The sequence below is a fragment of the Leucopleurus acutus genome (assembly GCF_964270905.1).
Source record: "Leucopleurus acutus genome assembly, chromosome: 13".
Taxonomy (NCBI): domain Eukaryota; kingdom Metazoa; phylum Chordata; class Mammalia; order Artiodactyla; family Delphinidae; genus Leucopleurus; species Leucopleurus acutus.
Genome location: NC_139155.1, coordinates 38,964,032 through 38,980,264, shown reverse-complemented (window position 1 = coordinate 38,980,264; position 16,233 = coordinate 38,964,032). Strand labels below are relative to the sequence as shown.

The following is a 16,233-nucleotide window of genomic DNA, read 5'->3' as shown; positions in this document are numbered from 1 at the left end:
AGTAAATCCCACAGCATACCCTGTCAAAGATTTTATGGCTTCATTTCTGCCACATCTAGAGTCTAAAGATGTAGCCAAAGTTATGGTACCTTTTATATAAGACAAATCCTAATATGCTACCATTTTGAACTTAACATTTTTATCTGTTGTTTTCCATAGATCATTTTCTGTCTAAACTTTTTTTTTTTAATTTATACAATGTGTGTGACTTGCCCAGGTATATTCTTCTACATGCTTTATGTTTATTTCTAATTAAGCACTCAGTCCAACTCATTTTCATCACACAGAAAACATGTAAATAGATAGCACATCCCAAGTCATATTGTTCAGTTTGCTTATTGAGTTTTGACCATATCTTAGGATATTCATAGACTCCTTTAAATGGAAGAGCACGCAACATAATTATCAAGTTCACTTGGCAAACTGTGGGATGCTAAATCTAGCTAACTGTATCGTTTTGTACAACTCATGAGCTAAGAATGGTTTTAGCTTTTTAGATGGTTGGGAAAAAAAGAATATTTCATGAAATAGGAAAATTACATGAAATTTAAATTTCAGTGTGTCTACAAATAAGGTTTTCCTAGAATAGTTATTCATTTATGTATTATCTCTTGCTTTCACACTACAAAAGCATAACTGAGTAGTTATGACAAAGTCTGTATGGACTGCAAAGTTTAAAATGTTTATTGTCAGACCCTTTACAGAATAAATTTGCTGACCCCTGCTATAAAGCTATGAAAATACAGCCACATGCAGCACTATGTATGAACTTCACAAATATAACTTTGGGTGAAAGAAGTTAAACACAAAAGAATGTGTATCATATGATTTCATTTATACTTTAAAAATAAGCAGGTAAAACTGAACTCTAGTATGGATATTTAAGCAGAGAAGTATTAAAGCAAAAAAGTGATTCCCATTAAAGTCAAGGTAGTCATTCCCTTTGGCAAGAGAGGTAGAGAGTGGTGATTGCTCAGGGCCATCAGGGTCTTCTGAGTACAGAAGACAAGGGTCGTCTTCTGTATCTTGGATGGTAGTTACATTGGGCATTGCCTTGCTCATAACTGTTTTGTGTACTTTTCTATGTTTCATGTATTTCATATTAAAGAATTTTTTTAAAAAGATCTACAGCCGGAAGCAATGGAAGATTATGGATTTGGAGTGAGACATAGCCCCATGTCTCACATATTATATTGATGTGACCTTGGGAAAGTTGTGTTGATTCCTTGAACTTCATTTTCTCATCTGTAAAATGCTAATTATAATAACTACCTTACAGAATTGTTGTTAAGAATAATAGGTTGAATATGTAAAACATTTAGCACAGTATATGGTAAACTCTGAGTTGAGAGCAGCCAAAGTGACAGGGTGTTCTGGGAGCATGTTCTGCATTCAGTGGTCAATGAAGGTGACCATTTAGAGCCAAGTTATCTCATCAGAAACAATTTGCATGACATTGTCTTCCCTGACCTTCATTTTTCATTTCTCATCTTCACTCCTTTAAAAATTATTTTGAATTATTTAAATATATTAGTTTCAACAAGAACTTCATAAAAGAAGATATCCAAATGACCATCAAGCATATGTTCATTAATATCATTACATATCAGGGAAATGGAAAATAAAACCACAGTGTTATTTAACTATACAGGCACCAGATTGTCTAAAAATGAAACACACTAGGGAGTGTTGCTGTGAATGTGAAGCAACTGGGACTCTCTTAATTTGCAGATGGGGGTGTGAAACAGAATAACCACTTTGGAAAGCTTATTGGCGTTTCTAATAAAGTCAAATATGCCTACCCTGTGCCCAAGAGAAACAAATGTGTATGTCTAAAAAAAAGGCTTGTATGAGAATATTCATAGTAGCTTTATATATAATAGCCCTAAACTGGAAACAACCTAATCCAATAAAAGGATAAACAAATTTTGCTTTATTCATACAATGAAGTACTATGCAGCAGTAAAAAAGAATAAACTATTGATATGCACAACAACATAGAAGATACTCAAAAACTATGTTGAGCTTAAGAAACCAGGTACAAAAGGGTAGCATACTGTATGATTCCATTTATATGAAGTTCAACATAGGCAAAACTAATCTATGATCATAAGAATCAGAACAATGGTTACTCCTGGGAGTGTGAGGATGTGATATTGACTAGAAAGGACACAAAGGAACTTCCTGGGGTAATGGAATTGTTCTATAACTTGATCTGGGTGATGATTACTTGGCTAAATGCAAGTATAAAAATTCGTCAAGCTGTATACTTAAGGTATGTGCATTTTTTTATGTATAAGTTATGCCTCCATTTAAAAAAATATCTAATGGTTTCTAAGTTAGTGTTATATATCTGAAAAATTCATGTCAAACCCATATACCAGAGACAGCAGTTTGGGATTTGTTGTTAGTTTAAGCCTTAGTTAAGAGAAGTTATATTTGTAAATGTCATATAGAAAGCATGGAGCAGCCCCAGAAAGAAAAATACATCAGTTTCATTTAAGCCCACTGTGACTTCCGTGTGTCGCAAAGGCAAATTAAGCCCCATCCAAAGCACTTTATATGAATTATCTCATCTAATCATCACAACAACCTTAAGAGGCAGTGCAAGATGTTAGTGTTAAGACTGACATCCTTTATATGAAGGAGAAAGATGAAGAACCTCTCTATTATCTCAAGCAATTCAACTCTGGCCCAACTACAAACCTCACTGTAGCAAAATGAAGATAGATAACTGAACTCATTTTCCTTGAAGACAGTTCAGAGATAATCTGTTGTAACTGAATGTGCCCCTTGGTGATCTCACCCCACCCCACTCCCCCCGCCCACATACACCACAATGTTCTCCTTGAAAGAAGTTGCGTAAATATAAGGTTTGTGTTTCCTTTTTGTAAATTAGTACCCTTATAAATTAGCACCCTTGATAACTGCTCATCTGTCTCACCACCACGTTCAGTTTTGATGTAGCTGCTATTTTTAATCCCTGGTTTTCTGTTGAGGAACCTGAGGCTCAGGCAAGTTGGATAATATGTTATATTAGTTTTTATTGCTGTGTAACAAATTACTACAAACTTAGCAGCTTAAAACAACACACATGTACTATCTCACAGTGTCTGTGGTTCAAGAGTCTGGCACAGCTTAGTTGGGTCCTATGCTCAGGGTCTTAGAAGGCTGCAATCAAGATGCCAGCTGGGCTACATTCAGTGGGTTGTTGGCAGGATTTATTTCCTTGCATATGTATGGTAGGTGCCTCATTTTCTTGCTCACTGTTGTCTGGAAACTGCCTTCTGCTCCAGAGGTCATTGCCACATGAGCCCCTCCATAAGCCATCCCACCCTATGTATAATAGTTTGCCTCTGCTAATCCCAAACTCCCATTCCTTCCTCCCACCCCCACGCCCCTTGGCAACCACAAGACTGTTCTCTATATCTGGGTCTGGGGTTAGCAGATGCAAACTATCATGTATAGGATGGATAAACAACAAGGTTCTACTGTATAGCACAGGCAACTGTATTCAATATCCTGTGACAAACCATGATGAATATGAAAAAGAATATGTTGGGTTGGCCAAAAAGTTCGTTCGGTTTTAAGTAAAAATAAGACTCATTTTCACCAAGAATTTTATTGAACAATGTATTCACTAACTGAACGAACTTTTTGGTCAACCCAATATATATGTGTAACTGAGTCTCTTTGCTGTACAGCAGAAATTAACACAACATGTAAATCAACTCTACTTCAATAAAATATTAAAAAAAAAAAAGCCCTCCTACCACACAGTAGCTTATTTCTTCAAGGCCAGCAGGAGAATCTCTGATCTTGGGGAGGGCACCAGACCCTCTGTTAAACGGCTTACCTGACTAGGTCTGGCCCGCATGAGATAATCTCCCTTTTTATTAATTCAAAGTCAGCTGGAGCCTCAGTTACATCTGCAAAGTCCTTTTTGCCATATAAGGTAACATAACCACAGGATTGATCTGATCATATTCACAAGTTCTACCCTCACTTAAGGGGAGGAGATGATACAGGATGGGGACACCAAAAGGATGGGAATCTTGAGGACCATCTTAGAACTCGGTCTGCCAAGTTGCACAGTCACCCAGCGGTAATTGACAAAGCAGTATTCTCTTTGAGCAAAGCATGCATGGAAATCATTAAGTTGTAGTGCCTCTCAAAAACATAAAAGCTAACTACAAAATATTTTAGAAATATTCCAAATACCTGACATTTGTGAATAATGTAACACTCAACACCATTAAAGTTAGTGTAAGCTATATAAATACCTAAAAATGCACATATGTAAATAATGTTAAGGAACAAAAATGAGAATATAAAATAATATATACATGCTATCTACTGTTACATTAATGATACATGGATTAGAAACTATATGATGATATAAAATAGTTGATTTAAGTTTCTGGACTTTTAAAAAATTTATTTCTCATTTTAAAAGTATAATCTATAAAAAGATGGTTTATCATACAAAATAGCAGGTGATAAATGTTAAATATTTCTGTTGACAATAAGTGCTACAGAAGTTCAGAATAGGGGAGATGAATGTGGACTAGAGTTTTCCTTTAGGTGTAAAATAAGGTTAATTTTTTTAATGAGGTAGTTTATCATAAATTTTGCCCTAGGACTAGTTCTTTTCATGTAGCTTGTCATCTGCTCAGTGTCATCTGCTCAGCATATAAAATTACATGGCTTCTTTGAAGAGGCCCAAGTCATCTCCCCAGATGTGGCTTATTCTAATTTAAACAGAACTCCTTTAACATTGCTTTAGAAACTCAAAATCTTAAAAGAGTCATTGTAATAGCCCCCTTTTATCATAGGAGAGGAAAAATTGTATTGCTATATATATGTTAGGTGACACTTCTTACCAATCAGTTCATCATTTTCAACTATTGCAAAGTAAATTGGTGGGATTTTTTTTTCCCCCTCTGCTAGGGATCTCAATTATTCATTCATTCTAGAGTACATGTCTCTGGAATACATAACCATCTCAACTGTTTATGAATTAGTTCTTACTTTAAAAGAAGTTGGGGCAAACTGAATAATAGCCTCTCAAACATGTCCATGTCCTAATTCCTGGAACCTGTAAATGTCATTTTATATGGCACAAGCGACTTTGTATGACAAGAGGCTTTACAGACGCGATTAAGTTAAGGATCTTGAGATGAGGAAATTAGCCAGGATTACATGGGTAGGCCCGATGTAATCAAAGTGGTCCTTAAAAGAGGGACAAAGGAGCAGTCCAATGGCCCATGGTACAGACCAGTGGTTCTCAAAGTGTGGTTCCAGATTGGAACTTGTTAAAAATGCAGATTCTCTGACTCTGCTCTAGAGTTACTGAATTGGAAACTCTGGGGAGTAAGCCAAGCAATTCACATTGAACAAGCCCTCCAGGTGATTCTGATACATCCTAAAGTTTGAGAGTCATTGATATAAACTAAGTTTTGCTCTCCTTGATGAAACAGGGTTGAGGCTACAGTGCTGGGAAAGCTCACTCTACTGGCCTGTCAAAGGTAGTTTGCAACTCTTCCTTTCTGCCTGAGTTCTATCAGACTATAATCACTTGAACAGCTTAATTGAAAAATCACTTATGTTTACAGCTGAAATTAAATATGTTTTGTATTTAAATAACTGCTTTTGATTAGAATCATATTTTGTGGAAAGTGCTTGGTCTTGTCTGTGTGCTGTAAAGATATTTATAAGAACTCATCAAATTTCTAGCAGTAACTAACATCCTGTTCAGTATAAGGTGAAATGTTCTACATCAAACTTCATGCTATGTAATGGCCAATCAAAAGATACTTAAGGTGGCTGAATGGGTTTCTTGGCTTAGTATTCAAAATTAAACATTTTAAGGCATTAACATTCAATGTTTTTCTTCTTCTCAAAGTTGATGCTATATACCCCTCATTATTTGCAATTCCTGAAATCTTGCTTAAGCAGTGAGCAGCAACACTTTCTTTTTCTCATCCTTGTGGATTTACTGAAATGTAGATTGTTTGAAAATGAGATTAGCTTTATGGCACATGTCTGTTTAGCTATGTGACTACTATCATTTATTAATTAAGAAGACAAAAACACAGCTTTGTCTTGGTAAATATATATCACTGACTTCTGAAAAGTCAAAAGAACTCCTGTTGTGCTCTTATTTGACAAGTGATCTTGCGATTCCTTTTAGGTATCCGATAGGAAAAGCACTCTCTGGTCTTCATCTGTGGAACTGGATGGTTCCTACTTGAGTGTAGCCAAACCACAAACCCACACTCAAACCAAGCAAAGGCCTAAGTCTGCAAATCAGGACTCAGCTTCAGAATCCCTTGCGGAATTTAGGAATAATTCTTTGAAACAAGCAGCCCTTCATTATCCCAAAGAGGATGTGGACAAGGTGCCATCAGAGACCAGAACATGTAATTATGGATCCCCAGGGAAAAAACGAGTAGATGCAGTCCCTACAGAGAAAGTTCCACCAGAGGACCTGAACATGAAGGAATGCCAACACCGTAAGGCTACTCCACCTATTCAGTGTTGTGGTCATAGACTTTCTGAAAATGCAGATCATGTTCGTGAGAGCCATCCGACAAACATGGTCCCTGAATATTCCAAGACACATCTGGAATCATGCAGGTATTGTGGGCTTTCCTGGGCATCTCTGATGCGTGGCCAAGGGGCACTGCAGCCTAGTGAAACTGATGTCAAAAAGCAGCTCTCAGAAGATAGAAGGCAGCAACTCATGCTTCAGAAAATGGAGCTGGAAATTGAAAAGGAACGCCTTCAGCATCTACTGGCCCAGCAGGAGACAAAACTACTCCTAAAGCAGCAGCAGCTTCATCAGTCTCGACTGGACTATAACTGGTGAGTCCTACCTGTTCTTTCAGCAGTATCTATAGCTTGGAGAACACAGTATAAAATGACAGCTGTGTTACTATAACAGATGTGTAGGAACAGAAGTTCCTCGGGACTTTAGTTTGCTCAAGATGCACAGCAGCTATGACTTGCAAGTAAATTGCACTGTCTTTTGGGGAAGACTTGAAAGATTACCTTGTCTTCCAAAATGTTAGCTTAGAATATCTACTTCTCAGCAGTCCAGTATAATTTTTGCTGGATTCGAAAGACAGTATTTTTAAATATTACCGTTACACAAAATCCTTTGCTGTTTGATGTCATTGTAGAGAATATTACCATTAAGTAAAAGCATGAGATTTCAGGATGTGAAATCAGACCGAAGTGTGGGTAGCTGTCATCATTCCATGCGACAAATGATGGGAACCTTCTAAATTCAGTCTTTTCTGGTCATGAAGCATAGCCTGTTCAATAACCAGTTTCTTATACACTTACCCACATTTAAACTGTTCTTCCTCTAACAATTTTTCCCTGAGAACAATGTTTCAAAAGCTAAAGTCCTGTTTTATGTCATGTAGTGTTCAGCATAGTTTTACATGCAGAGTCATAAAGTTTGTTATCTTAGTTTTAAAATAGTAATAAATCAGACACAATTGTATTTTAAACACAAGAAAATATGGCATTTATGTCTTTTTTAAAAAGTAAGTTTCAGTTTTCATAGGGAATTGTGTGTGTGTGTGTGTGTGTGTGTGTGTGTGTGTGTGTGTGTGTGTGCGTGTCTTTCCCTGCCATTTCCTCCTTGGTCAAACATACCATTTCCCCTTTGTACGCATTCTTAGACACATAGATCCTATACAGACACACTTAATACAAGTGTTACTTTCTTTTACTTCTTGGAGTTAATTTTCTTTCATTTTCAGATCTTGCCTAATATTTTTTAAATTTTAATTTCTTTGAAAGTTCCATCTTGACATTTTTCCTTCAGTGTAATACTGACTCTTCTAGGAAGCAAAAGTGGTCTTCCTCTTTCTCTTCATGATCAGTTTTATTCTTCATTGTTGAAACCTGGAGGCTTTTAAAGGAAGTGAAAATGAAGTCTCTTGTAACAAGATTGTAACCAAAGGCTGAAATGTTGCTTCAGTTTTATGACCCCAATCTCTAATACTCCAGTTCATGTGTAGTCTCTCCTGAGAACTTCATTCAACAAACATTTATCGAATGCCTATGTTATATGAGGAATGGTTCTAGGTACTTGGGATAGGTAAAAAAAATTTCAAGTGCGGTCTTTAAAGAGGTCACAGTCTAGCAGGGGAGAAAGGGTAATTTTAGACTAGGCATCATGTTCATTTGAACAGGATTGTATGTTCAAATAGTGCTGCATAATGATAATAAAGTCTTTATTGTTCTCTTGATCACCCCAGCTTAGATGAAAGAGCTATGAAACACAGATTTTGAACAAGTTTTGTGTATATAAATTGTAAATGTTTATGCGTATGTATAGAGATTTTTAAAAACTTTCTATTTTGAAATAGTTAGATTGATAGAAGTTGCAAAAACCAGCTTCTCCCAATGACTACATTTTATACAACTGTAATATATTATCAAAACTAGTAAATTAACATTGGTACAGTGTGTATGTGTATTTCTATGCCATTTTATCACATGTGTGGATTTGTGTAACCACCACCACAATCAAACTACAGGACTATTTCAGCACCGCCAAGATTTCCTTGTACTCTTCTGTTAGAGTCACTCTCTGCGCCCCCATCCCTAACCCCTGGAGACTCCTAATCTGTTGTCTATTTCTATAATTTTGTTATTTTGAAAATGTTATATAAATGGAATTATACAGTATGTGAAATTTTGATATTGGCTTTTCTCATTCAGCATAATGTTCTTGACATCCATCTAGGTTGTCGCATATATTGTACCTCTTGATTTCTGAGTACTATTCCACGATATGGATATACCATGATATGTTTAACCATTTATCTGTTAAAGGACAATTGGTTGTTTTCAGTTTTTTTCTGCTACAAATAGAGCTGCTATATATTCTAATACAAGTTTTAGTGTGGCCTAAGGTTTTTGTTTCTACAAATGAAAACTAGGAGTAAGATTGCTAAATCTTATGACAAGATCATACTTAACTTATACCACATTAAGTTTAAAATACTTTTCTACCAGTAACGTATGAAAGATCATTTCTCCACATCCTTTCCGGCATTTGATAGTGTCACAGAATTTTATTTGACATGTTCTAATCTGTGTGTAGTGATATTTCATTGTCATCTTAGTTTGCATTTTCCTAATGGCTAGTGACATTGAATATCTTTTCATTTGCTAGTTTGCTCTCCTTCCATCCTTTTGGGTAAATTGTCCCTTTAATATCTCTTGCCATATTCCAACCGGATTGTTTGAGTTGTTTTCTTGTTGAGTTTTGAGAGTTCCTTATATATTCAAAGGATATAAGTCCTTTGTCAGATAGGTGGATTGCAAGTATTTTCTCCTGGTCTGTAGCCTGTCTTTTCAGTCTCAAAAAGGATCTTTCACAAAGCAAAAGTTTTCAATTTTGATGGAGTTTGATTTTTTTTTATTGTAGATGATATAAAGTTTCCATAATGACTGTTGAATTTTGTCAGATACCTTTTATGTGTTAATTGACGTGATTGTTTGATTTTTCTCTTTTAGCCTGCCAATATGGTGGGTTGCATTAACAGTTCTTTTTAATATTGACCTAGTATTGTATCCCTGGAATAAATCTCCTTGGTCATAGTGTATAATACTTTTTATATACTACAAATTTCTATTTACTAATATTTTGTTAAGGATATTCACATCAATATGTATGAGGGATATTGGTCTGTAGTTTTCTTTTTTTATACTGGCTTTGGTTTTGGTATCAAGATAATACGGGTCTCATTTATTTAATTGATTCATTTCTTTATTATTTCCTTATTTCTGCTTGCTTTGGATTTATCTTGTTCTTTTTTTCTGTCTTAAGGTGGGAGCTTAGATTATTGATTTGATACTTTTCTTCTTTTTTACTGGAAGCATTTAGTGCCATAAATTTCCCTCTCAGCACTGTTAGTCTCACATATTTTGGTATGTTGGTATGTTCACTGAACGTAATGTCCTCTAGGTTCATGCATACTTTTGCAAATGGCAGGATTTCCTTATTTTTTCTGGCTGAATAATATTCCACTGTGTGTATGTTTGTGTGTGTGTGTGTGTGTGTGTGTGTGTATCTCACATTTTCTTTATCCATTCTTCTGTCAATAGACACTTAGGTTGTTTCCATATCTTGGCTATTGTGATTAATGCAGCAATGAACATGGAAATGCAGACATCTCTTTAAGATACAAATTTCATTTCCTTAAGATAAATACCCAATTGCTAGATCATATGGTAGTTCTATTTTTAAATTTTGAGGATTTTCCATACTGTTTTCCATAATGACTGTACCACTTTACATTCTCACCAAGAATATATAGGGATTCCCATTTCTCCATATCCTGACCAACAATTGTTGTTTCTTGTCTTTTTGATAATAGCCATTCTAACAGGTATGAGGTGACATCTCATTGTAGTATTGATTTGCATTTCCCTGATGATTAGTGATATGGAGCATCTTTTCATGTATCTGTTAGCCATCTGTATGCCTTCTTTGAGAAAATGTCTATTCACATCCTCTGCGCATTTTTTAATTGGATTGTTTGGGTTTTTGCTATTGAATTATATAAGTTCTTTATATATTTTGGATATTACCCCTTTATCAGATATATGATTTGCAAATATTTTCTCCCATTTGGTAGGTCTCCTTTTCATTTTGTTGGTGGTTTCCTTTGCTGTGCAGAGGCTTTATAGTTTGATGTAGTCCCACTTACTTATTTTTGGTTTTTGTTGCCTTTATATTTTGTGTCAGCTCCAAAAGATCATCACCAAGACTATGTCAGTGAGCTTACCACCTATGTTTTCTTCTAGGAGTTTCATGGTTTTAGGTCTTACAGTCTAGTCTTTAACCCATTTTGAGTTAATTCTTATGTGATGTGTAACATGTAAGATACTGGTCTAATTTCATTCTTTTGCACGGGGCTGTCCATTGTTCCCAAAACCATTTATTGAAGAGACTATCCTTTCCCAATCATGTATTCTTGGTGCCCTGATCAAAGATTAGTTGACCACATATGCAAGGGTTTATTTCCGGGTTTTCTATTCTGTTTTACTGGTCTTTGTGACTGTTTATATGTCAGTTTGTATGTGTGGGTGTGTCTACTCACTCATTTGATTTTGTATTTTGATTTAGTATTTTTCTCACTTCTATTTATTTCTGATTTACTCTTTTTACTTCCAGTTTTTTTTAATATATTTATTTATTTATTTATTTATCTTTGGCTGCATTGGGTCTTTGTTGCTGTGCACGGGCTTTCTCTAGTTGCGGTGAGCTGGGGCTACTCTTTGTTGTGGTACGCAGGCTTCTCATTGCGGTGGCTTCTCTTGTTGCGGAGCACAGGCTCTAGGCGTGCGGGCTTCAGTAGTTGTGGCACATGGGCTCAGTAGATGTGGCTCGCGGGCTCTAGAGCGCAGGCTCAGTAGTTGTGGTACACGGGCTTACTTGCTCCGTGGCATGTGGGATCTTCCCGGCCCAGGGATTGAACCCATGTCCCTTGCATTGGCAGGTGGATTCTTAACCACTGCGCCAGCAGGGAAGCCCCTCTTCTAGTTTTATTAAGCTATAATTGGCATACAGCACTGTATAAGTTTAGGGTGTACAGCATGATAAGTTCACTTACATACATCATGAAATGACTACCAAGATAAGTTTAGTGAATATCTATCATCTTATATAGATACAAAATTAAATAGAAAAAAATGTTTTTTCCTTGTGATAAGAACCATTAGGGTTTACTCTCTTAACAACTTTCATATATAACATACAGCAGTGTTAATTATATTTATTATGTTGTATATTACATCCCTAGTACTTGTTTAGCTTATAATTGGAAGTTTGTACTTTTTATCTACTTTTATCTAATTCCCCTTCTCCCTACTTATCATCTCTGGTAGCACAAATCTCACCTTTTTTTCCTATGAGTTTGTTTCTTTGTTTGTTTTTGAAGTATAATTGACCTACAATACTATGTTAGTTCCTGGTATATAAGATAGTGACTTGATATATCTATACATTTCAAAATGATCACCACAATAAGTCTAGTTGTCATGTGTCACCACAGAAAGATATTACATAATTATTGACTATATTCCCCATACTGTACATTTCATAGCCATGTCTCATTTATTTTGCAACTGGAAATTTGTACTGTACCTCTTAATCTCCCTCACCTATTTCTCACCTACCCTGACCCCTCTCCCCTCTGGCAACCACCTATTTGTTCTCTATATTTATGACTCTGTTTCTGTTTCATTATGTTTGTTCATTTGTTTTTTAGAGTCCACATATAAGTGAAATCATACAGTATTTATCTTTCTCTGTCTGACTTATTTCACTTAGCATAATACCCTCCAAGTCCATCCATGTTGTTGCACATGGCAAGATTTTATCCTTTTGTAAGGCTGTGTAATACTCCATTATATACATATACCACATCTTCTTTATCCATTCATCTGTTGATGGACACTAAGGTTGCTTCCGTATCTTGGCTATTGTAAATAATGCTGCAGTGAACACAGGGACGCATGTATCTTTTCTGTTGAATCATTAGCGTTTTTGTTTTCTTCAGATAAATACCCAGGAGTAGAATTGCTACATCATATGATAGTTCTATTTTTAATTTATTGAGGAATCTCCGTACTGTTTTCCATAGCGGCTACACCAATTTACATTCCTACCAACAGTGCACGAGGATTCCCTTTTCTTCACATCCTTGTCAACACTTGTTATTTGCTGTCTTCTTGATAATGGCCATTCTGACAGGTATGAGGTGATATCTCATTATGGTTTTGATTTTCATTTCCCTGATGATAAGTGATGTTAAGCATCTTTTCATGTCCCTGTTGGCCATCTGTATGTCTTCTTTGAACAAATGTCTATTCAGATCCTCTGCCCATTTTTTTAACCTGTTTATTTGGTGTTTTAGTGTTGAATTGTATGCCAGTACTGTTTTGACTATAGCTTTGTAATATAGTTGGAAATCAGAGAATGTAATGCTTCCAACTTTGGTCTTCTTTCTCAAGATTTAGCTATTCAGGGTCTTTTATGGTTCCATACAAATTTTAGTATTGTTTGTTCTATTTCTATGTCTAAATCTATTTTTACAGGTTAAGAACTCAAGCTGTATTTAAGTCAAGAGAACTGGTTGCTAATAAAGACATTACTACACCCCGAGAGCTGAGGCTGGATATGAATGAGAGTGGCTCTGGACCAAGGTAAACTTGGGTGGTCGGTGAAGGCAAAATATGTAGCACACAGATATTAAGGATATGGTTGGTATATATTTATAGCTTCATATTGGTGAATCCAGTTTTCTGATCATATGAATAAATATATTCACATTATAAATTTTTGAAAAATATAGAAAAGTGTAAAGAAGAAAATAAAAATCATTCATAATCCTACCATTCAGAGACAATCCTGTGAGGCTTTTTCCACTCTCTCTTTCATAATAATAATTTCTATATCATAATAGGGATTATGCTTATACAGAATTTTATTTTTTGCTTTTTTTTGTGTATCCCAGTTTCTGATGTCCTTTTTTATGAAAACATGATATTAATTCATTTAACAAATATCTATCGTGATGAATATTACTCAATATTTATCAATAAGCCTGTTATTGAATAATATAAGGTTTTACTATTATACAATAAATTATGCTTTGAGGAACATTTCTGTACATACATTTTTAATGTATGCAGAACTACTAGCTTAAAGTACGTATAAATCCTTTTAAGATTCTTTTTTTTTTTTTTACATCTTTATTGGAGTATAATTGCTTTACAATGGTGTGTTAGTTTCTGCTTTATAAAAAAGTGAATCAGTTATACATATACATATGTTCCCATATCTCTTCCCTCTTGCGTCTCCCTCCCTCCCACCCTCCCTATCCCACCCCTCTAGGTGGTCAAAAACCACCCAGCTGATCTCCCTGTGCCAAGCGGCTGCTTCCCACTAGCTGTCTGTTTTAAGTTTGGTAGTGTATATATGTCCATGCCACTGTCTCACTTTGTCACAGCTTACCCTTCCCCCTCCCCATATCCTCAAGTCCATTCTGTAGTACATCTGTGTCTTTATTCCCATCTTTCCCTTAGGTTCTTCATGACATTTTTTTTTCTTAGATTCCACATATATGTGTTAGCATACAGTATTTGTCTTTATCTTTCTGACTTACTTCATTCTGTATGACAGACACTAAGTCCATTCACCTCACCACAATAAACTCATTTTCATTTCCTTTTATGGCTGCGTAATATTCCATTGTATATATGTGCAACATCTTCTCTATCCATTCATCCAATAATGGACACATAGGATGCTTCCATCTCCTGGCTATTGTAAATAGAGCTGCAATGAACATTTTCGTACATGACTCTTTTTGAATTATGGTTTTCTCAGGGTATATTCCCAGTGGTGGGATTGCTGGGTCATATGGTAGTTCTATTTGTAGTTTTTTAAGGAACCTCCATACAGTTCTCCATAGTGGCTGTACCAGTTCACATTTCCACAGCAGCACAAGAGTGTTCCCTTTTCTCCACACCCTCTCCAGCATTTATTGTCTGTGGATTTTTTGATGATGACCATTCTGACCGGTGTGAGATGATATCTCATTGTACTTTTCATTTACATTTCTTTAATGATTAATGATGTTGAGTATTCTTTCATGTGTTTGTTGGCAATCTGTGTATCTTCTTTGGAGAAATGTCTGTTTAGGTCTTCTGCCCATTTTTGGATGGGGTTGTTTGTTTTTTTGTTATTGAGCTGCATGAGCTGCTTGTAAATTTTGGAGATTAATCCCTTGTCAGTTGCTTCATTTGCAAATACTTTCTCCCATTCTGAGGGTTGTCTTTTGGTCTTGTTTATGGTTTCCTTTGCTGTGCAAAAGATTTGCAGTTTCACTAGGTTCCATTTGTTTATTTTTGTTTTTATTTCCATTTCTCTAGGAGGTGGGTCAAAAAGGATCTTGCTGTGATTTATGTCATAGAGTGTTCTGCCTATGTTTTCCTCTAAGAGTTTGATAGTTTCTGACCTTACATTTAGGGCTTTAATCCATTTTGAGCTTATTTTTGTGTGTGGTGTTAGGGAGTGTTCTAATCTCATACTTCTACGTGTACCTGTCCAGTTTTCCAAGCACCACTTATTGAAGAGGCTGTCCTTTCTCCACTGTACATTCCTGCCGCCTTTATCAAAGATAAGGTGACCATATGTGCGTGGCTTTATCTCTGGGCTTTCTATCCTGTTACATTGATCTATATTTCTGTTTTTGTGCCAATACCATACTGTCTTGATTACTGTAGCTTTGTAGTATAGTCAGAAGTCAGGGAGCCTGATTCCTCCAGCTCTGTTTTTCGTTCTCAAGCTTGCTTTGGCTATTTGGGGTCTTCTGTGTTTCCATACAAATTGTGAAATGTTTTGTTCTAGTTCTGTGAAAAATGCCAGTGGTAGTTTGATAGGGATTGGATTGAATCTGTAGATTGCTTTGGGTAGTAGAGTCATTTTCACACTGTGGATTCTTCCATCCAAGAACATGGTATATCTCTTCATCTATTTGTATCATCTTTAATTTCTTTCATCAGTGTCTTGTAATTTTTTGCATACAAGTCTTTTGTCTCCTTACGTAGGTTTATTCCTAGATATTTTATTCATTTTGTTGCAATGGTAAATGGGAGTGTTTTCTTGATTCCACTTTCAGATTTTTCATCATTAGTGTATAGGAATGCCAGAGATTTCTGTGCATTAATTTTGTATCCTGCTACTTTACCAATTTCATTGATCAGCTCTAGTAGTTTTCTGGTAACATCTTTAGGATTCTCTATGTATAGTATCATGTCATCTGCAAACAGTGACAGCTTTAGTTCTTCTATTCCAATTTGGATTCCTTTTATTTTCTTTTCTTCTCTGATTGCTGTGGCTAAAACTTCCAAAACTATGTTGAATAAGAGTGGTGAGAGTGGGCAACCTTGTCTTATTCCTGATCTTAGTGGAAATGCTTTCAGTTTTTCACCATTGAGGAGGATGTTGGCTGTGGGTTTGTCATATATGGCCTTTATTATGTTGAGTAAAGTTCCCTCTATGCCTACTTTCTGGAGGGTTTTTATCATACATGGGTGTTGAATTTTGTCAAAAGCTTTCTCTGCATCTATTGAGATGACTATATGGTTTGTCTCCTTCAATTTGTTAATATGGTGTATCACATTGATTGATTT

General features: G+C 35.7%; 1 protein-coding gene across 4 annotated transcripts in view; it reads left to right on the top strand.

Moving 5' to 3' along the window:
* KIAA1328 overlaps positions 1–16,233 on the top strand; it is a gene marked incomplete at both ends in the record, with an annotated part of 383,031 nt that overhangs the window by 222,253 nt on the left and 144,545 nt on the right. For 3 of the 4 annotated variants that reach the window (XM_082852721.1, XM_082852722.1, XM_082852724.1), the window contains 2 exons: positions 6,194–6,867; positions 13,132–13,239. In XM_082852721.1, coding sequence (XP_082708847.1) covers positions 6,194–6,867; positions 13,132–13,239 — 782 coding nt within the window. The remainder of the gene's footprint in view (positions 1–6,193; positions 6,868–13,131; positions 13,240–16,233) is intronic. The other variant, XM_082852723.1, reaches the window with a different exon arrangement.